Source organism: Saimiri boliviensis, assembly GCF_048565385.1.
Source record: "Saimiri boliviensis isolate mSaiBol1 chromosome 12 unlocalized genomic scaffold, mSaiBol1.pri SUPER_12_unloc_1, whole genome shotgun sequence".
Taxonomy (NCBI): domain Eukaryota; kingdom Metazoa; phylum Chordata; class Mammalia; order Primates; family Cebidae; genus Saimiri; species Saimiri boliviensis.
Genome location: NW_027412497.1, coordinates 81,670 through 104,181, shown reverse-complemented (window position 1 = coordinate 104,181; position 22,512 = coordinate 81,670). Strand labels below are relative to the sequence as shown.

The window sequence follows — 22,512 nt, the reverse complement described above, 5'->3', positions numbered from 1 at the left end:
CTTCATGCACAGATATGCAGAGGCCTCTTGTAGATGCTCTGTCCCTGCTGCCACCGCCCTCCTTCCATACCTCTCTCCATCTGTTTGGAACCAGGTCGTGAGTTGCTCTGGACCTGAGAGGTCCCCACAAGCACAAGGGTCTTCCTAAACCCACCAGGTTGGGAAACTGCACAAGTTACAAACTCCGTCTGCTCACAGGTGAAAAAAGACCAACCCAAACTTTTCCCAACACTCTAGCTGGACACCAGTTAACCCCAGGATTCAAACTCAATGCTAAGTGGCTTTCCCATCCTGAGCCTGCCCCGAGGTGCCAGTTCACCCAAGTCTTCCCATCCCTTCACCTGCCAACAGGATCTGCCAAAGGGGAACTCGGGAGAGGCGGGAGGTAGCTAGAGTTCATGCTCAGCCTTAGGTTGAAAGGGTGCTGGAGCTCGGCCAGCTCCCAGGTTGGAGAGGAGCCAGCCAGGGAATTCCCTAAAGCCAATGGAAGCCCCACAGGGCTCCTGGAGACCCTCTGTGTTCCTTCAGGAATCAAAGATGCCTCTTTCCAGGAGCAAGGAAAAGCTGTCAACTAATAATTACTTTTTTAAAAACAGTATTTTCCTAACAGCATTGTTGGAGGGGAAATAGGTTTGTAATTAAACTTTGGAGGTGAAAAGCATTTATCCAGAAAACCTTTAACACTGCCTTGTGCCTCTCCTGCCTAGAGGCAGACCCGGCTATTTGATGAAAGTGTAGTTTATACTAATGGGGGACAGGAAGAAACCTCTGTCTCTAGAAGAGCGGGGCTCTCTGGCTTTTTGGAGTTTTATGTTTCTGAGGGCCTCACTGGTGACATGTCAGCTTCCCCGTCTAGAGTCTGTGCAGTCCTATCCTAAAGGCCTTCTTTAGGGACTGTCTCATTTTATATCTCCTGTCACCCAGCGAGGCAGGTATTACTCTACACCCCATTATACAGATGAGAAATCAAGCACAGAGAGGTTACATCACTCATCAAAGCTTAGACAGTAAGTGCTGGGGCTGGTCTTGAAATCCAGCCGCCCTGGCCCTGGTGCGCATGCCTGGAGCCCCTGTGCCCCAGCCCTGCACAGCTCTGAGTACAGTTTCATCATGACACAAGAAACCCCGCCAAGTGCTTCCTGCTCCAATATGTTGTTCGCAGATTTTAAGTAATATCTGAATACAAGATTCCAGTTGGACAAGATAATTTGGACAGGTCCCTGGGGTTGGTTGTACTAGGATCTAACCAGTTTACATTCCACAGGAATGATCTAGAATGATGGTTCAGGAAATCTGAGGTAACGTGATCTTTATGAGTTTCATGTTCTCCTTGTTAGATATACTCTTACGTTTATTTTTTTTCACCTGTGTTTTCTGTCCCATTATACCATCATGACCAGGAAAGACATATTTTCTTTCCAACTTCCCACTTACCCTAGCTCCCCCATAGGTGTGTCTTTAATTCTTCAATATTAATGTTGCAAGTAATATATGAATACATTCTCCTTTTCTAAAGAAGTAAAACATTAAGATAAGGCTAAGATTCCCCCTTGATCAGGCCCTTCCTCCCACTGATATCCCTAACACCTCATCTAGAGATGACTCTGATACCAACCTGGAGTACAGCTTTCTAGATGGAAAAAAAATTACATTCATATGCTGTGTATGTACTTGCAAAATATATATATCTTGTTGGGTTGTTTTGTGGGGGGTGGGGGGTATAATTGTTACCATACTGTAAATACTGTTTTAAAACTTAAAGCTAGGTGCAGTGGCTCACACCTGTAATCCCAGCACTTTGGGAGGCTGTGGTGGGCAGATCACCTGAGGTCAAGAGTTCGAGACCAGCCTCGTCAACATAGTGAAACCCCATCTCTACTAAAAAAAAATACAAAAATTAGCCAGGTGTGGTGACAGGTGCCTGTCATTTCAGCTACTCGGGAGGCTGAGGCAGGAGAATCGCGGGAACCCAGGTGGCAGAGGTTGCAGTGAGCCGAGATGGCGCCACTGCACTCCAAAGTGGGCAACAGAGTGAGATTCTGTCCCCCAAAAAACAAATAAATAAAAGAAACTTGCATTGTTTGTTTATGAATGTTTCCCGGAGATCCACCCACAGATGGACGAGATCATCTCATTTGCTTTGACTGTTGTACTAAGTGCTATGAGAATACCGTGGTTAACTTAGCAACTCTGGATAGATGGGTCTTTTAGGCTGTTTCCCATTTTCGCCATGGGAAAAAACATGAGGCTCTCGGTGCCTCATGGGACCGGCACCCAACCTCAGTCAAGGCCGATGCTCTCCTCTGTCTAGGGTGTGTGAGCACTCACAATGATCCGTGCTCACCACATTCTGGAGCTGGCACTGTGCCATGCTAGGTATGCTGCAACTCTCTGCAATCCTCAGTACAAGATTGTTCTTAGAACTTAGCAGCTTCCCTCCCCAGACTGTGGCCCTCTTGCTTTAGTCTAGGGTCAGTGATCTCAAACAAATTCCCTCGATGATTAAAAGGCAGAGTGCCTGCAGAAGAGAGAGACATTTCCCCCTCTTTTCTGCTTTCAGGTTGGTTCTTGGAACACACTGGGATCACCCCAGGCTGATCTCAGCTGAGGCCTGCTCTGGACATTAAACCAAACGAAAGCTTATATAAATTTAATGAAGAGAAAAATTAACATAGTTTGCTACCTGCAAAGTGAGGCACTTAGAATAAGAACTCTAACTCTAAACGTGCAATGATCCCATAAAGCTCCATAAATGACATTATTACACACCCACGCCCACATACACATTCATTTCAAGGCTGATTATTGGTAACTCGGGAATTATAATTTTTTCACCCATCATGAGGTGGGCTGTTGGAGCTCTGGAAAGTGAGTGTGACCCTGGGGTGGGGTGCAGTGGGGTGCATGGGTGGAGAGTCTAGAGCAGGCGTCCCCAGACTTTTTACATAGCGGGCCAGTTCACTGTCCCTCAGACCATTGGAGGGCCGCCACATACTGTGCTCTTCTCACTGACCGCCAATGAAAGAGGTGCCCCTTCCTGAAGTGCGGCGGGGGGCTGGATAAATGGCCTCAGGGGGCCGTAGTTTGGGGACGCCTGGTCTAGAGAGATGAATAAGGAAGAGAGAAAAAAGCTTGTCAGAACAGGTTGGGCCCTTCAGAGCCAATGAGCAAACCTGAACAACCTTCTTAACTCTATCTTGCAAGTGGTGCGGGGAAAGCTAAAGGGCTGCTCTCGGCTCTCATCAAATATTGACCCTGTGCACTCGCTGGCCAGAGTTCAGACTAAAGCACCAGCAGCACGGTGCGGTGGTGTTTGCAGAGCAATTACTGTCGCCCAGTGCCTTGTAGGTCAGGTTGTGAAACAACCGTCCACGGAGCCAGGGCTTCAGAGAGCCTTCCGGCCCCTCCTCGGTAAGACCAGGAAGGAGCTATGCAAGGAAATGGACAAAGGCTGGAAATCTGGTCCAGCCACAGGTGAGAAAGCAACTGAAAAGGGTATCTGCGGCCCCTCCTCCCACCTGAACTGCACCTCCAAGCAACCCAGGCCCTTTCTCACCAAACGGGCCTCGACATTAGGCCCTGTCCTGGTCAGCTTCCCCTGGGACAGGTCCTTTCCCTGGTCAGATAGTGCTGAGCAGTGAGTTATTTTTAGAATAAATCAATTTCCACTTGGAGACTAACAGCCTCACCTCTTCCCTGTTCTTAACTTGACATCTGAAAGGCTCTTAGAAGCCCTCTCGGGAAACTGACCTGGTTTTCAGAAGAAGTGTTTGGAATAGTTGCTGAGCCAAAACGCTCTAAGGATGGGCAAACTGCAGGAGAATAATCTCCCTCTTCTTGCCAGGGCCCTAGAAGATTTCAGGGGGCAACCTAGGAAGGGGCCGGGAGTTGGCAGATCACTGCAGGGTGGGCACAGAGCCAGCTCAAGCCTGTTGTGTGTTCCTGGTTGTCCAAACTAGCCATCTAATAGAACTTTCTGTGATAATAGAAATGTTCTGTATCTGCCCAACACACAACCACTAGCCACAGTAGCTACTGGGTACTTGTGATGTAGCAAGTGCCACCAAGGAACTCTAAACATTTACTTTTATTTCATTTCATTTTTAAAATTTAATTTCAAAAATTTTTAATTAAATAGCCACACGTTGCTAGTGGCCACCGCACTGGACAGTACAACTTTAAAGCCCCTGTACCTGGGGCTTCTGAGTGAGCAGGAAGAGCGGCTGGGTTCAGTGCACAGCCCCGTGTGTGTGTGTCTGGATCTGAAGGCTCATGGCAGACAATATGGGAGAGAAGAAGGTCTGGGGAAGAGCAGAGGGCGTTATCCTGGTGCTCATGGATGGATTTCAGGGAGGTATGAAAAATCAAAACGGTTATTAGAATTACAGATGCACATTCATGCACTTGTCTGGGGAGTCTTTGGCTTTCATTAGAAGCACAAAAGAATCTCCGATCTCGAAAGTAAAATAAGATACAATAACTCACTGATGTGTCAGATAAAACTCACTTCTTCAGGAAGCCAGCCCTGATCCCAGAGTCTAAGGTTTCCCTCTATGTCTACGGCACCTTCGTTACCTCTGGAATGGCGTAGAACAATATGGTTCGTCTCTGCTTTTTAACTAAAATCTGTCTGCCCTTACTAAGCTGTGAGACCCATACAGGCAAGAATCAGATCCGCTTTGGATCTTCAATGTGTCCCAGAGCTGGCACACTGCCTGGATGTACAAGGTAGACACTTAATACTGGAAGGATGGGAGGAAGGAAAGAAGGAAGGAAAGGAGGGAAGGAGGGAAGGAGGGAAGGAGGGAAGGAGGGAAGGCGGGAAGGAGGGAAGGAGGGAAGGAGGGAAGGCGGGAAGGCGGGAAGGCGGGAAGGAAAGGAGGGAAGGAGGGAAGGAGGGAAGGAGGGAAGGAGGGAAGGCGGGAAGGAGGGAAGGAGGGAAGGAGGGAAGGAGGGAAGGAGGGAAGGAGGGAAGGAAAGAAGGGAAGGCGGGAAGGAGGGAAGGAAAGAAGGGAAGGCGGGAAGGAGGGAAGGAGGGAAGGAGGGAAGGAGGGAAGGAGGGAAGGAGGGAAGGAGGGAAGGAAAGAAGGGAAGGCGGGAAGGAGGGAAGGAAAGAAGGGAAGGCGGGAAGGAGGGAAGGAGGGAAGGAGGGAAGGAAAGGAGGAAAGGAGGGAAGGAGGGAAGGAGGGAAGGAGGGAAGGAGGGAAGGAGGGAAGGAGGGAGGAAGGAAGGAAGGAAGGTGAGAAGGAGGGAGGGAAGGAGTGAGGAAAGGAGGGAAGGAAGGGAGGGAAGGAGGGTGGAAGAAAGGGAGGAAGGAAGGAAGGAGGGAGGGAGGGAAGGAGGGAGGGAAGGAGTGAGGAAAGGAGGGGAGGAAGGGAGAGAGGGTGGAAGGAAGGAAGGAAGGAAGGAGGGATTTTTTTGTAGAGACAGGGTCTTGCCACGTTGCCCAGGCTGATCTTGAACTATTGAACTCAAGCAATCCTCCCAAGTTGGCCTCTCAAAGTGCTGGGATTAGGGGCATGAGCTGCCACCGCACCTAGTACCCATACTTAATTCTTTAAAAAGCATTTGCTGTTTACCTGGAATGTGAATTTAATTGGACATCTCATATTTATCTGGCAACCCTAATCCAAGGCCTCACAGGTAGCAGGGAAGCTGTGAGTGAAGAAGGTGGGTGGTGGGATGGGAAGGGGGCGCTAAGATCAATGCCTCTGTTCTGTAGGGTCCTAAGGCTTCAGAAGGCATGGAACGAGCAATCACCAGGTGATAGTGGGGGCAGTTCTCTCAGTGTCTCCCGACCCTCTGACTTCTCCCCTTCCCTGTGAACAGCTCCCCAGTGCACCACCAGAGTTCTAAGTACTCTGTCCTGAATGCCATGAGTCACCCCAAAGGGACAGCAAACCGTCTCCAAGGACAAGCCTCAGCTCTTGGCTCCTCCTGCTTGCTGCTGCCTCAGGGCTGGCATGTGCCTGAGACCGTTCATTTCCAAGGATCTACTGAGAGCTTCACATGCAGGGCAGTGAGGTCCAGGCAGAAGCTTTGAAGATAATAACCAGAAAAAATGGTCTGCTTCAGATCTTAGTATCTGGGAGGGGGTGGAAAGTGCAGGGGTAGGGGGTGCGGAAGAGCTGTGCTGATGTAGAAGCTGCCGTGGAGAGACAGGGACAAACCGAAGAGTGTGGGGTTTCTGTTCAGATGACAGAGCACCCTTCAAGTGCTTCCTGGCCTCATGGCTACAGAGTGGGAAGGGCAGGGTGCAGGTGTCCACCTCCCTGTGTGCCCTCAGAGGGAGAAACAGAGGGTCCATGTGCTGTTCTGAATGAAATTGGATCTGCACAAACCCCCCATGGCCTTCAATTCACAGCCAGAGGGAGTCAGGGACCACTTGGGATCACTTTGCTTGTGGTTCCCGGGCTGTATGAAAGAGGTTGGAACTCAAGGCCGCCTCATGGGTACCTGGCCTTCGAGAACAAAGGAAAACACCTGAAGAGGGAGAGATAAGAGAGGGAAGTACAGGGAGACCCACGTTGGGGTGCAGGCAACCAACTTGTGCAGGGGTGGGGGCGGGGAGAACTAGAGGTCTATCAAAGGGGTGTCCAGGCCTCCTGTTCTTACCTGAATAGACCCCCAAAATGCTGCCCAAGTAGTACCGGATTGAATGTATGATTCATGATCTAAACTTATTGAGTTCGGCAGTTTTTGTTGTTGTTGTTTTTGCTTTTTTGAGACAGGGCCTCACTCTGTCACCCACGTTGGATGGAGTGCAGTAGTGCAGTCATAGCTCACTGCAGGCACAACCCCCCGGGCTCAATTGATCCTCCCACCTCAGCCTCCTGAGTACCTGGAACTACATGCCCACCAGCACCCCTGGCTAATCAGCAGGTCCTCACTGGGGGTCCACAAGGGGTCTGGGAACACTCGCCACCGTATGTAAAATCGTATGTATTCACTCTTTTTCTGGGGAGAGGGCTTCCATCAGATTCACAGGCGGCTCTGTGGCCCTCAGGAGGCTTAGAACCAGGAGTTGGTGAAGCCAGGGGAGCAGTTGGCTAGAGGCGGGTCTGGTGAGCGTGGGACTTGCAGGGTCAGCCAAAAATGAAAGGAGCAAAACATGTCTGATAGCTGCCCCTGGGCCACACCCCAACTCCCAACGAGCTCCCCATGCTGGCAGGGACCGGGCACAGAGAGCTCACTGCAGAGTGACGCCAAGTGAGGGAAGCCACAGGCAACATCAGGGAGTGGGTCCCCAGCCCCTAGACCTCCCAGCCATGCAGCCCAACATCCCTGCGACCTGGCAACACCAGGCAACTCACCAGGCAACTAAGTGTCGGGAGAAATCTGGATTCACTCATTCAGTCCCCCTAATAAGCCTACCGGGTAGGCATTATTCGAACCTTCACACCACAGCTGAGGAAAGCAAGCCTAGAGAAGTGAAGGAAGCTGTCCGGAGTTACACGGTGACAGCCTGTAACCAGTCCCAGGCAACGTGCCCGCGGCGCCTAAAGTCTAAGCCGCGCTCTTCACAACCTCTCAGAGACATGAGTTCTGAGGTGCACCAATGACAGAGATGGAGTTAGCAAATCCCTTCGTTCTTCCTCTATAGAATCCACCACACTAGAATCAGCGACTTGATAAGTAAGCAAGACTTTTTCAAAATGAACGCCAGAGAAATGCATCATGGCAGGTAAAATGGGTTCATAAAGATGCTATGCTCGGCTCATAAGTTAATTTCCAAAGAACTATTCCAACCCCTTCCCAAACTGCATCTACAGGTCGGCAATGACCCACCGGGACAAGCCTGATCAAGGTCATGGCCACTGCCAAGCTATGGCCAGCACACTGCACTAGCTGCTCCCGGCCTGTGTACACCCTTTCCACACATAGGAATGAGTCCTCCCGGCAAGGGAGGTGGTGGGGTGGGGGTGGGGGGGGGTAGCAGCATTCCTTTCTCCTGAGATTCTGCAATATGGGAGGGGGTGGGGGGCCAGAACAGAAGAGGGGGAAGAAAAGTTCTGATTTGCAAGTTTCCACTGGCTTTCAGGCCCCCTCCAGCTCATCAATGAGTCCTTTCAGGGTTCCCTCTCCCCAACTGAGTTATCACTTCCTGTCCAGCACACTACACCCATTGATGGGGTATCGGCAAACCCCACCAGCTTACGCCGGACCCAAGGAGACTGGACATGCATTGAAGAGGGAAGAGGAAGAAGGCAGGAGAGTAAGGAGTGGCTTTCAATCCCATATTCAATGAGGTATTCAATCCCATATGGTTGGATTAGAGAGGATTTGTCATACAGGGAGCTGGCTCCCCCTTGACTTGTCTCATAGGTAGGGCAATGAGGACAACGAGATAGAATCAGGTATCTGGGCCAAGCACAGGGCGCCCAAGGTGACCTCTTCAAGATGGCTGACGACCAAAGGCCTGCCAAGAAAGGAGTGGGCCCTGGCTGTGAGGGCAGAAGGGAGTGTCTCTCTGCGTTTTTATTGGCCTAAATCAGGCTCACAGCCCCGAGGAGGAATCTGGAACATCTTGGCTTGGCCTGGAAGGGTTGCTGCTCATCGCATACTGACTGTCTCTTCTCTGGTACTCGCCTGTGATCCACAGAGGGGAGCTCCCCAGCGGCCATGTCTGTGCTAAGAGGCTCTCGAAGCCCGGCCATACTGATTGGTCCAGAGAGGGCACCTGACCCAAGCCGGACCAATCAGAATCTCCCTGGGATTTTTCAACGTGGAACTGGGAAAGAGTCCATCTCTCCTCCGTTCGGAGCCAAAAGCTGTAAAATTCTAGAACTGCTGACAGCCATGTTCCTCGGGGTGTGAGGTAACAGAAGCCGAGGGCAGCACCAGAGGGAAGCAGAGACAAGACAGGGGGAGAGAAGATCCTGGTTTCAGGTTGTAAGGTCTGACCACACCATGGACGGCATGGCGAACCCCGTGAACCGCGCGTACACCTCCGGCGGGTCTTCCGAAATTAGAAAACCTGAAATGGCTGTAAGATCACGGAAAGAGGAAGAAATGATCAACCCCTGTGGTGCCTACTTAACTGAGTTATTCTCGATTGCTTCTTATTCCAGCCTCAAAAGACAAGGCCATTGGACTTTGTAACCGACCTCGGCCAACCTGGTGACGCCACACCCTACGACCCCCTCCCAGCTTGGCCAACTCTGTGACTCCATACCCTGTAACGCCCTCCCAGCCTGCAAACCCCACCCCCAAACTGTAACTTTCCACTGCCCACCCCAAACCTATAAAATCGACTCCCATCCCACCACCCTTCGCTGATTCCATTTTGGGCCTCAGCCCGCCTGCACCCAGGTGAATAAACAGCCTTCCTGTCGCACAAAGCCTGTTTAGGGGTTCTCTTCATTCAGCGTGCGCGTTTGAACACAGGCATTCCTGCAGGCGTCTGCCTCACTGCCCTTCTCGCTATGTGGTCGGCTGCACGAGCTTTCCTGGTCACTCCTCCAATCAAGTCTCCTTTGTGTCTAAGCCAGTGCGAGTGTAAAACTATCACCTGCAACCCAAAGAGGCCGAACTAAATTAGCTGGCACCAAGGAGGTGTCTACAGGGGTAGCTGTGGGACTCACACCACCCTACCATCCCCCTTGCGAATGTGCCCACGTGTCTTAGAGACACACACCTACCACGTACATGTACAAACTGGGCGGCAAGTGCCTCATTCGGTCAGACAGACACCGTGATATGTATGCCTAGTTTGTGCCTGTAGTTCAAAAAAATGGCTTATTTTCTGGTTCAGTCTTCCCTGCGTGTTTGCTTTTCTTTGTCTGCAATGATGTGGTGGCTTCTGTCTCGCCCTGGATGTTTACAGACACATGCCTGCTCAGGCACCCAGCACCTGACCATCCTCCCGCTTCTCCACCACTGTTTCCTACCCCGTAGGCAGGGGAGGGTGACAAAGTGGGACTGTTAAGACCATTAGAGAAGGCCGAGATTGAGACAAGCCCAGCTCTACCTTTGAGCCTCCCTATTCTATCCCTCTGCTCCCACCTGGACTCTGACCCTGATAGGTCTGTTGGGGCTTCCTGGATAAGTAAGGGTAAAAGAGAGGCCAGCCCACCAGAGAGACTCAGGCCAGTGTCGCAGCTCCAACCAACTCACCTGCAGGTCAAAGAACTTGCTGTACCTCCGGTAGATGGTCTGGGAGGTGGAGTCGGACCAGGTCACATTGATGATGTATACCTGTGGGAAAAAGGTAACAGCAGGTAAGCAAGGTTGGATTTCAGGCTGTGCCAGGCATCATGTAACATGACTGCAGGTGTTCCATATGGCCAGGACCACTCTTTTCTCATATCATTTGTTCCTAGGGCCTAGCACAGTATCAGCTACCATGTGGATGCTACAGTATATGTCTAAACACACACACACACACACACACACACCTACCTAGAGGGATATTTCATCAAATGCCAACAATGATTATCTTAGGAAGGTAGGATCAGAGTAAGTGGTTTTAATTTCCTTCTATTTGCTTTTTTTTTTTTTTTTTTTTTTTTTTTTTTTTTTTTGAGATGGAGTTTTGCTCTTGTAACCCAGGCTGGAGTGCAATGGTGCGATCTCGGCTCACCACAACCTCTGCCTCCTGGGCTCAGGCAATTCTCCTGCCTCAGCCTCCTAAGTAGCTGGGATTACAGGCATGCGCCACCACGCCCAGCTAGTTTTTTGTATTTTTAGTAGAGACGGGGTTTCACCATGTTGACCAGGATGGTCTCGATCTCTCGACCTCGTGATCCACCCGCCTCAGCCTCCCAAAGTGCTGGGATTACAGGCTTGAGCCACCACGCCCGGCTATTTGTATATTTTTATACAATAAACATAAAATTTAGATCATTACATTTTTGTTTGTATGTTTTTGAGACAGTCTCATTCTGTCGCCCAGGCTGGAGTGCAGTGGCATGATCTCGGCTCACCACAACTTCCAGCTCCCCGGTTCAAGCGATTCTCCTGCCTCAGCCTCCCGAGTAGCTGGGATTACAGATGCCTGCCACCATGCCCAACTAGTTCTTGTATTTTTAGTAGAGACAGGGTTTCACCATGCTGGCCAGGCTGGTCTCAAATTCCTAACCTCAGGTGATCCACCTGCCTCAGCCTACCAAACTGCTGGGATTACAGGCATGAGCCACTGCACCTGGCCTTTTTAGACAGCTAATTTTCACTGATTTGCAAACTTTAGAATAAATGAGATCCTACGAGAGACCTTCCAAAATCGCAGGTGGACGCCACTCTGAAATTCTGCAGACCTGGGTTTTGAGGGCTTGGACATTTACACTTTTAACAAATCCTGGGTTATTTTACTGCAGTGGATCCTCAGAACTGACTCTGAAAAGCCCTTTGGGCGACCAGAAGCACTCAGAGATGTGTGGCTCATCTCAGCATCCCTGTCTTTGCTCAGTGCCTGGCACAGAACAGGTGCTCAGAAAACACTTTGCTATGTTGAACAAACACACTGGTCTTCTGGATGAGAAACGGATTTGAAGAAGAGGCGTTAGCACGTGGGAGATTGGAAAACTTTTCTCTTGAGAGCCTCACAATGAAGTCATTTTGGGGCCAGGCTTTCACCCCGGTTCCCAAGTCTCCATCAGGTTCTTCAGGAGCTCAGGCCACTCTGGAAGGCTGAACTGGGTCAGAAATCCCTGGAGAAGTAGGGAAAGCCGCCCCCTGACCCCCGCCCTGGGCAGAAGTAAGGCAGAGGCCACACCCGCGAGGCCTCTGCCTTACTTCCGCCCTCTGGAGAGAGGCAGTGGCTGGAGGTCCTCAATGGTGGTTCCCAGGCCAGGGTGCCCTTTAGGATCAGCTGGAGGTAGGGACAGCTTCCTAAAAATGCAGATTGCTGTGCGTCAGCCTAGTCACTATGTCCAGTAGGTCCGCGGGGGTAGGGCTGGAGGACTCTACCAGTAAGAACAAAACAGCCAGTGAGGCCAGGGATCTGAGCCGTGATGAGAAGAAGGAACGTCAGCAAGGAGAACTGGCATTTAGACACCTTGCCATCAGACTGGCCGACTTCCCAGATGCCTGGAACAGGGTTTGCAGCCGGCACAGTGAGGCTTAATGCTTGGCTGCTCAGGTAATACACAAGAAAATGAGCTGAATCCAGTCTCTTCTCCCTGCCTAGCTCTGTAACACAGAGGCAGCCTCGGGCCATAGGGAGTTTTTTCTGAAACATAACCAAGGAGAGGGCCATAAAGCCAAAGCAAACAGGCCTGAGTGCTGCCACTCAGAGATGGGGCATTTATGACATGTGACCCTGAGACGGGACACAGGTGAAAGGCCACCCCTATCTTCATCAGCTCAACACAGACTGTTGGCTACTATTATAATACATAGGGGTATGCTTTGCTATATATCATCTATAAATAGATATCACATGATACATTGTAAAGCCATTTTGTAACTTAATGTTACCTAATGCTTAGGCACCTAAATGTTACTAGATGCCACATCTATGGGGCAGAGGTCATCCAAGAAAGATGCCCATACAGCATAAAGCATTTATATGCATTAGCTTATTTAATCTTCAGCCCCTTGAGGTAGTTACCATTGTTATTCCCATACTGTACAAGAAGAAGGTGAGGCTCAGAGAAGCTAAGTAACTAGCCTGAGGTTCCACAGCTAATAAGTTATAGAGCAAAAGACTTGAACCCAGGTCTAGCTGAGTTCTAATACATATGCTTTTAACCTCACTAGGCTATTTCCCTGTGTGTAAATTTATCTAAATGGAACTACTTTGATCAGGACTGAATGCCATTGTAAACCAAAAAGTATCTGGAACAAGCTTCAATCAATTTAAAAAGTGTATTTTGCCAAGGTGAAGGGCACACCTGTGATACAGCTTCAGGAGGTCCTGAGGACATGTGCCCAAGGCGGCCGGGGTACAGCCTGCTTTATACGTTTTAGGGAAATACAATTCATCAATAAATACCTATAAAATGTATATTCTTCCATCTGGAAGGGTGAGACAACTCAAAGTGGGGGACGAGGAGCTTCCAGGTCGTAGGTGGATTTAAACATACTCTGATTGGGAATAGGTGAAAGAGTTACTATCACTAGAAAGGAGGTCTGGGTTAAGATAAGGGTTTGTGGAGACCAAGGTTTTATCATGCAGGTGAAGCTTTCAGGCAGCAGGCTCTAGAGAGAACAGATTGTGTTTCTTATCAGACCTAAGGCCTACATTGATGTTGATGCTGGAGAGTGTAATGAAGCATGTCTGATCCCCACATCCTGTCATCATGGCCCCAATCAGTCTTTCGGGTTCAATTTTAGGGGGGCCCGGGCCGAGGAGGGAGTGCATTTAAATGGTTGCAGGGGGCCTTCAAATTTTATTTTTGGTTGACACCATCTTTCTAAATAAAGCAGAGCCCTTGCTGAGGGAGGGCACCCAGAAGAGCATTTGGGAGCAAAGGTGACTCCAAGAGCCCGAGACCTAGAAGACACAGAACTGGGAGAGAGATCCAAGATGGCTGATCACTAGCAGCTCGGGATTGTAGCTCCCATTGAAAGCGCAAAGAAGGAGAGGACGCCACACCTTCACATGAATTCTTGTTGCTCACGCACCAGGAGATTCCCAGCGGAGGAGCCCCACGGGTCGCCAGCGCGACTCTTGTGACCGGCGAGGCGGTTTTGCCGGCGCCTCGGAGCGTCAGTTCTCGGTGCAGAGTCGGAAAAGCACCATCAATCTTAACGCCGCTGATTTAGTCGGTGCAGTGGGTTGCTCAGATTTCGGCGCTGAGAATCAGTAAGTTGGACGTCCACTCAGAAACCCAATTACAAAGACGGTAATTATAAAGACCACAGATGGATAAATCTACAACGAAGGGAAGAAAACGGTCAAAAAAGGCTGAGAATACCCAAGATCAGAGCGCCTCTTCCTCAGCAGGGGATCCCAGTTCCTCACCAGCAACGAAACAAGGCTTGATGGAGAACGAATGGGTTCCAATTACAGAAGCAGGCTTCAAAACGTGGATAATAAGAAACTTCTGTGAATTAAAAGAACTTGTTATAACACAATCTAAAGAAACTAAGAACTTTGAAAAAAGGTTTGACGAAATGTCAACAAGAATACAAAATTTAGAGAGGAAAATAAGTGAATTGATGGAGCTGAAAAACACAATACGAGAACTACGTGAAGTATGCACAAGTTTTAACAGCCGAATTGATCAAGCAGAAGAAAGGATATCAGAGGTCGAAGATCAACTCAATGAAATAAAACAAGAAGACAAGACGAGAGAAAAGAGGATAAAAAGGAACAAGCAAAGTCTCCAAGAAATATGGGACTATGTGAAAAGACCTAATCTACGCTTGATAGGTGTACCTGAATGTGATGAAGAGAATGAATCCAAGCTGGAAAATACGCTTCAGGACATTATTCAGGAAAATTTTCCCAGCCTAGTAAGGCAGGATAATATTCAACTCCAGGTAATACAGAGAACACCACAGAGATATTCCTTAAGAAGAGCAACTCCAAGGCACATAATCGTCAGATTCACCAGGGTTGAAATGAAGGAGAAAATACTAAGGGCAGCCAGAGAGAAAGGTCAGGTTACCCACGGAGGAAAGCCTATCAGACTTACAGCAGATCTCTCAGCAGAAACCCTACAAGCCAGAAGAGAGTGGGGGCCAATATTCAACATCCTTAAAGAAAAGAACTTTCAACCCAGAATTTCACATCCAGCCAAGCTAAGCTTCACATGTGAAGGAAAAATAAAGTTTTTTGTGAATAAGCAAGCACTCAGAGATTTCATCACCACCAGGCCTGCTTTGCAAGAACTTCTGAAAGAACCACTTCACATATGAAAGGAACAAACAGTATCAGCCTTTCTAAAAAAATTATCAAAAAGAGCATCAATATAATGAAGAATTTACATCAACTAATGGACAAAATAGCCAGCTAATGACAGTATTAAACTCACATATATTATTATTAATTCTAAATTTAAATTGACTAAATCCCCCAATCCAAAGACAGGCAATTTGAATAAAAAACTAAAACCCATCAGTATGCTGCATCCAGATCCATCTCACATTCAAGGATACACAAAGACTCTAAACAAGGGATGGAGAAAGATTTACCAACCAAACAGAGAGCTAAAATAAATAAATAAAAAGCAGAAGTTACAATTAAGCAACAAAGATCAAAAGAAGCAAAGAAGGACATTATATAATGATAAAAGGATCAATGCAACAACAAGAAGAGCTAAAGATCCTAAATATATACGCACCCAATACAGGAATACCTAGACATACAGGACTTATAAAGAGACTTAGACTCCCACATAATAATAGTGGGAGACTTCAACATTAATATTAGACAGATCAATGAGACAGAAAATTAACAACGATATTCAGGTCTTGAACTCAGATCTGGAACAAGTAAATGTAATTAACATTTATAGAACTCTCCACTTTAAATATACAAAATACACACTCTTATCAGTACCACATCATATCAATTTAGAAGTTTAAATGAAATCTTGGTTGGCTCCTTGTTTGTTATTCTCTTCCCTCATTTTCTTTCATGTCTCCATTATTAAGGACAATTATAGGCATACCCATATTTGGACTGCATTCTAGCCTGGGCAATAAAGCAATACCCCCATCCTCTCTCCCTCTTCCTCTTTCTCTTTCTTCCTTTTCTTTATTCAAAAAAAAAAAAAAAAAAAAAAAAAAAAGACACAGAACTGGGGGCCCAGACACAAGCAAACGATTAGGAATGCTACAAAATCAAACCGATGCCAAGGACCCCCTCAAACTCAATGCTGTGGTATTTTCCTGGGGTTATAAGCTGCCCCATCCCCCCTGCTGACTCCCAGCTCCATCCCTCCTCCTGCCTGCATCTCCCCTTCCTACAGGTCCTGGGGCAGGAGCAGAGGCTGACCCGGAAGTGCTCTGCCCCAGCAGCTAAATGTGAGGAGGCCGCAAGTGGCCTATCCGGCCCTGGAGAGGGGCCTGCACTCACCTGCAGGACATTAGACACCAGCCTTTCTCCAGAACCAACCAAGCAGAGCAGAGAGGAAGGGCTTCGAGCAGAGTGGAAGGGCTTAATTGAGGCTTAACACACATCCCCCATCCCACTAGCAATTAGGCTTTCCTTCACCTCCCAGAGAGAATGGATCACAGACTCACAGCCCCTGGCAGCTGGGAGGGTCCAGGGAGGCCTCTCCTTTAGCAGAGGAGAAACCCAGGGGCCAGGGTAGTGATTTGCCAAGGATGGTGCATAGCCAGGTAGGAAGCAGCAGACTCTGGAGTCAACCATACGTGGGTGCAGCACCCTCCCAGCACCCTTCTTATCAGCTGCAAGACCCCAGCCCAGCCACTCAGGCCTTCAAACCCCTCCTCTATACAAAGGACACAACCGTCAGGGCTGCCAGGACTGATGCAAACAGGGTTCTCCCTGGAGTGTGCTCACACCCATTGGTGACAGAGCTAGTACAGGAACCCAGGTGTCCCACTTCCCAGCCTAGCCTGGGACTACTCCACGCATGACCAGAGCATGCCCCTCTCAGAAAAGTCCTTTGCCCTCTACTCTTCAGAAATGTTGAAAATTAGCAGGGCACAATGGCTCGTGCCCATAATCCCAGTACTCCAGAAGGCTGAGGCAAGAGGATCACTTGGGCCCAAGAGTTCGAGACCAGCCTGGACAACATAGTGAGACTCTGTCTCTCTTTTAAAAATAAAAGTTGAAAATTCACAGGAAGTCATCGCTGTTTAACCCTTGGCCTAAACCCACATTAAAGGTATACCCTGCTGGAGAACCAGCCTGAGGGAAGAGCTGACAGAGAGCTGTTCCTGTGGCCCTTGTCAGCCGCAGCCACCCGGCGAGGATATAGCCATGCTGCCCCCTAAAAGCAGTCCTTTCCTTGTTTGGCAAAGGATTGTTCCTGCTAATATCTTGCATCCCACTTTCTATGCCCTGAGCAGCCATGAATGTGACTCATGTGAAGGGTAGGGAAGCGAGCCTCCATTCCCAGGTTCTCCCAAACTTTGGGGATTTACCAGAGGCCCCCAGCCTACCCCCCTGTACAGAGTCTAAATCTTGGGTTGAAGAAATGGTAAGAGACCTCCCTGGAGATAAGCCCGGAGATATGAGGAAAATCTCCAGACCCCCCTCTCTCTCATCTGCTTTCTTCCAAACCTCAGACATCTGAGATGATCGCTCCAGACGGGTGATGGACACACAGAATCCCACCCCAGCCCATGCCTAGCTCCTTACCCCAACACCAGAGCTTCTTAATTCTCCCTGAGCTGGCCTTGCCAGCACTGGAAACTTCAGAGAGAAACTGCAGAGAAAGAACAGGTGACAGGGAAGGGGGACAGGGCAGAGGTCATCCAAGAAAGCTAGCTCAGTTTACAAGCCTATGTCAGGGGCCCATACAGACTCTCCTCCAGCCTCAGGAGCAGTCAAGATAACATTACCGGCAGCTGCGTCTCAGGAAAGGTTTGGCAATTAAACATCCTGCTTCCAAACCCTTTACTTGGGGTTATGTTTCATGGGTGGAGTTTCTCTTCTTTCTGGATTTTAAAAACCCAGGGATTCTATTTCCCCTGTCTCCAGCCATTTCAGACAGATGGTAGGCGTCTATGATGGCTGCCTAGAGGCTAACAACTGCTTCCAGCTCCCCTCTAGGTCAGCCCAGACTGAGGAGATACAGGGGCTCAGGCCCTCCCACCATGCTCACCCTTGATGGAGGAGTGGAATCATTACCACAGACACCGCGTGGGAACTCTCGCTGCACACCCGGCGCGACGTTCTAGCCCAGCCAGCCCTACCCATCCTGAGGTCATCTTGGGCTGCCTTCTCTCTGCTTAGCTCACAAGGCCCAGCAATGTCTGAGGCTTCCAAAATCGCCTTCCCAGTGGGTGCTTCTATCCTCTATTAGCCTTGCTCCTTTCAACAAGAAAATGACTTGATGCAAACCAGACTTTGAGTGCAGCTCCAGAGCCCTGAGAATGACGCCCAGCCTAGTTCCTGTGGAGGGATGGCCATGATCTGATCCCAGCTGGGACCAATTAGCAATTGCAAATGTACAGCCCAACCATTCCTAGAAGGCCTAGGCCCCACCTTGTATTTAATTAGAAAGTGCTGGCCTGGCGTGGTGGCTCACACCTGTAATCCCAGCACTTTGGGAGGCTGAGGTGGGCGGATCACAAGATCAAGAGATCGAGACCATCCTGGCCAACATGGTGAAACCCCGTCTCTACTAAAAATACAAAAATTAGCTGGGCATGGTGGCACGTGCCTGTAGTCCCAGCTACTCAGGAGGCTGAGGCAGGAGACTCGCTTGAACCCAGGAGGCGGAGGTTTCGGTGAGCGGAGATCACGCCACTGCACTCCAGCCTGGTGACAGAGTGAGACTGTCTCAAAAAAACAAAACAAAACAAAACAAGAAAGTGCTGGGAAGTAACTGTTGCCCCCTTGGCTACAAAACATACAGTGAGAGCAAGGAGTTAGGAACTATGGAGAGACTTGTATGTCTCCGTGGTACTGTGGTTCCATTTACTGAGGAAGGCTTACTTTCCCTGAACCCCTACCAGCTGCCCCTGACCCCAGGCCCCAGGCCAAATAGAAACTCAAAGGCAATTTTCCTTCACCTGCTTACATAGCCGTGGGGCTGGGACCAGCTGGCTGCCCTAGGGCCATTGCATACAGATGAAAAAGTTTCTCACTGCCCAGTGGTTCCCTAGTCAAGTGGACAACTAGGTGTGAAATCGAACCTATACTTCATACCCCAAACTGTGCACCCTGGCTCAGGACTGCAGCCACATCGAGAAAAGCGTGCCTTATTCTAATGTACACACGCCTTATTCCCTTGGATGGGCCGTCACTGCTCTCGAGGGTCCTTGCGGTCATATGATCTCTTCAGGACCCCCAGCTCTTTAACTTATCCAGATCCTCAGAGTCTGGGGATGCAGGGATAGCTAAGATTTAGGACTGACTGCTAAAGCATATGGTCCTAGAAATCAACATGAACATGACTGAACAGCCAGGAAAAGGGAGTTCACGTTTGGGGACACGATCACTGTTCTGGCTTCCTGGTGGAGTTCATCACGTCAGGCTCTTACCCAAGAAGATGATGCCAGCCCGTCTAAGGTACTAATAAGCTCTCAACTTCCATTCAAAGTGCCCCATGTACAAGGTTCTATCATGGGGGGTTGGTAAGAACAGGGCACATATGCTCCAAATTAGTCCAGGCTGGTCCCCTAGATGCAGAGCACCCAGCAGGGCAGAGGACTCCAGGACTGCTGCTCCCCGTGTGAGTGGCCAATGCCCCATCTTCTCCCTGCTGTAGCCCACTACACCCCACGGGGAAGCAGTAAAGGCCCTGGTGTTTAAGACCCCTTCTTTTTTTTTTTTTTTTGAGACAGGGTCTGGCTCTGTCACCCAGTCTGGAGAGCAGTGGCGCGATCTCAGCTCACTGCAACCTCCACCTCCCGGGTTCGAGTGATTCTCCTGCTTCAGCCTCCCGAGTAGCTGGGATTACAGGCGCATGCCATCACACCTGGTTAAGTTTCGTATTTTTAATAGAGACAAGGTTTCACCATGTTGGCCAGGCTGGTTTGTAATTCCTTGCCTCAAGTGATCCACCTACCTCAGCCTCCCAAAGGGCTGGCATTACAGGTGTGAGCCACTGCACCCAGCCTAAAGAGCCCTCATGACATGGCCGCACCAAGATAAAAATCACCCCAGAGTTCCAACATCTGATCTGGGTCCCCGCTAGCCTGGCCAGACTGTGACCATCCCGTGTGGTGCTCATAGTATGCGTTCCATGATTAGTCCATTACTGTATCTGCCTTCGTTTGCTAATTGTTAGCTCAGCACAGGCAGCTTGACCCAGGCTGTGTCGGTCTCTGTTTAACGTGAGTGAGTCTATCTCCCTCCCAGGTCTCCCTGTCAGCAGAAACTAGCTTCCTCTTCTCCCCCGAGGCTCACTAGGCCTGCCACTCTGCTGGACACACTGAGGCAATGACTGGCTGATCTACTGCCAGTCAAATTCACTGGCTCTGAAATGCCAAAAAGGTGGCTAGTAGCAACAGTTGGAGACTGCCCCCATTCCCAGAAGCAACTTGCTGGTGGCCTAGGAGCAGAATACAAACACATCTTTGCCAACCCAAAACCCTGCCAGCAAAATCAAGTTCAACGGCCTGTGGCCACTTGGCTAAGGCTTCTGAGCTCAGCCTGCGAATGATGAGGACCCTCAGGGTAGGGCCCTATTAAAATTCCAACCCCTCCTCTAGAATGGGTGTTCATTCTTAGGGTCGGGGGGTGGGGGGAGGTGATGCTGCAGATTTGGGGGACAGCCACCACTTAGAAGCCTGGATGTGGCGGAGGGTGACCTCCATGGTAACACACACTCACAGGCTGACTAATGACCAGGCAGTAGGACTTTTCTAGTCCTCTGACCATCTGACACCAGGACTTTGTATTCAGAAGCAGTCATAGTAAATGCAGCAGAAGCGAACCCCAGAAGGGGTCTGGGAGTTGGAGGGGGTATAATGTGCTGGGGGAAGGCGCCTCCCACAACCACACATCCACACCAGCTGCCTCCAAAACACAGAAGCTTCCCCTGCAGACCTGGGCCAGATGGACCTTCTCTGGGGAAAAGAGTTTCTAAAAGAGACTCAGAGGAGGGGACAATGGCAGATGCTTCTACAGTATGGAGCATCATTCGAGAGTGTGTAGCAGGTACCCATCACACCCAGTGCCTGTCTTTGTTTGCAGGAATCATGGGTCTCCTTCTTTGATTCATTCATTCAAGAGAGAGAGTCTCACTCTCACCCAGGCTGGAGTTCAGTGGGGCCATCTCAGCTCACTGCAACCTCCACCTCCTGGGTTCAAGCGATTTTCCAGCCTCAGCCTCTGCAGTAGCTGGGATTACAGGCATGTGTCACCACACCAGGCTTTTTCTTTTTTTGCATTTTAGTAGAGACGGAGTTTCACCATGTTAGCCAGGCTGGTCTTAAACTCCTGATCTCAGGTGATAGGCCTGCCTAAGCCTCCCAAAGTGCTGGGATTACAGGCATGAGCCACCTCATCCGGCCCCACTATTTATTTAAATGGGAGGGTAATGAGTAGGTGAGAGGGTCTGGAAGAAGCCTCCCTACCGCTGGAGCATCTATTTATTACCTTGCAGAATGAAGATCACGGTAGTTATCTTTGGGAGGCTATTGTGATGATTCAGGGAGCTGACCTTGTGTCTCCTGATTAGAATGGAAGCCTCCAGAAGGTGGATCTTGGCATCCTAGTGCTCAGCACTGCACTTGATACCTAAGAGATGCTCACTTGCTATTGCTTTCATCAGTGAAAGAACAAAGCAACCAATGAATACCCAGAGAGTGCTGACCTTGCGCCTGGTTTGGTACCAACCTAAAGAGAAGACGAGGCAAAGCGTCCAACCTCCAGGCCCTGACAGCCTAGCAGGGGCAGCGGGACTCACACTGACAAATCATGGCAGGAAAAGTGCAAGATGAGTAACGGAGTGCCACGAAGCGGGCCTCCCAAGGGACCAGGGGCCTTTTCTTGGCTTCACAGAGGAGGAAGATGACTTGAAATTCAAATCTATCCACTTGACGGATTTGAATTTTAATCCACACAGGTCCCTCCTGAGTGAGTGAGGGTTTCCTCAGCTGCGAAGTGTGGTTTATAATGGCAGCGTCCCGGTATATGTGATGATACGCATGGGGCACTCGGCACAGGGCCTGGCAATGCAGAAAGTGGCCCAATGACTGTGGGCTATTTAGACACTCAGGAAATGAATGGACTTCTTCCCATTTGCTGTGAAACTTGGATCATGACACTATGACTAGAAATAGGAGGGGAGCAAGAAGTAGGGCACAGGGACACGGGGACACACACACACACACACACACACACACACACACACACACACACAGAGCAGTGCTGGAACCACTACTAATACCAAGGCCAGCCTGGGAGAGCAGAGGAGCAAAAAATAGCTCTGCTGCCCAGTGCTGGGAAAACAATGGCGGTCCCCAGGAGCGCCCGCTGAAAGGATGAACGTGCTGGGCTGGCCCCTCTGGGGCTGGACACTTTTTCTTTTCTTCATGTTTTCCTGGAGGGGAAATGAGTGTATCAACTAGGAACTCTCACAATCCTACATGGACCTTTCAAAAGTTAGGCAGTTACAGCTCTGTCCTTAGAGCCCCCAGACTGAGAAGAAAAACAGCCTGAAGTGTCAGCTCTGCCAAACCTTCTTCCACGCACAAACAACGGGATCGATGGATCCAGAATAACAGAAACACAAACGGCCATGCCAATGTATTGAGTACTGACTACGTTCCAGGCATTGCTAAGCACTTTGTTCAAATTATCTCACTTACTCTTTACAATAATCCTACAAGAAACGTGTTGTTACTGTCTCCAGTTCATAAACGAAGAAACCAGGGCCCAGAGAGGTCAGTGGTCTAAGAGAGGTCATCATATCTGTAGCAAGTAATGAAGCTCAGATTCAAATGCAGCCCTTCCCTCTACAGCCTGAACACTTG

General features: G+C 49.6%; 1 protein-coding gene across 5 annotated transcripts in view; it reads right to left on the bottom strand.

Annotated features, from left to right (window-relative positions):
* Window positions 1-22,512, bottom strand: part of LOC141579866 (SH3 and PX domain-containing protein 2A-like) — a 267,812-nt gene that overhangs the window by 200,411 nt on the left and 44,889 nt on the right. For all 5 annotated transcript variants that reach the window (XM_074392497.1, XM_074392499.1, XM_074392495.1 and 2 more), the window contains one exon: window positions 10,117-10,197. In XM_074392497.1, coding sequence (XP_074248598.1) covers window positions 10,117-10,197 — 81 coding nt within the window. The remainder of the gene's footprint in view (window positions 1-10,116; window positions 10,198-22,512) is intronic.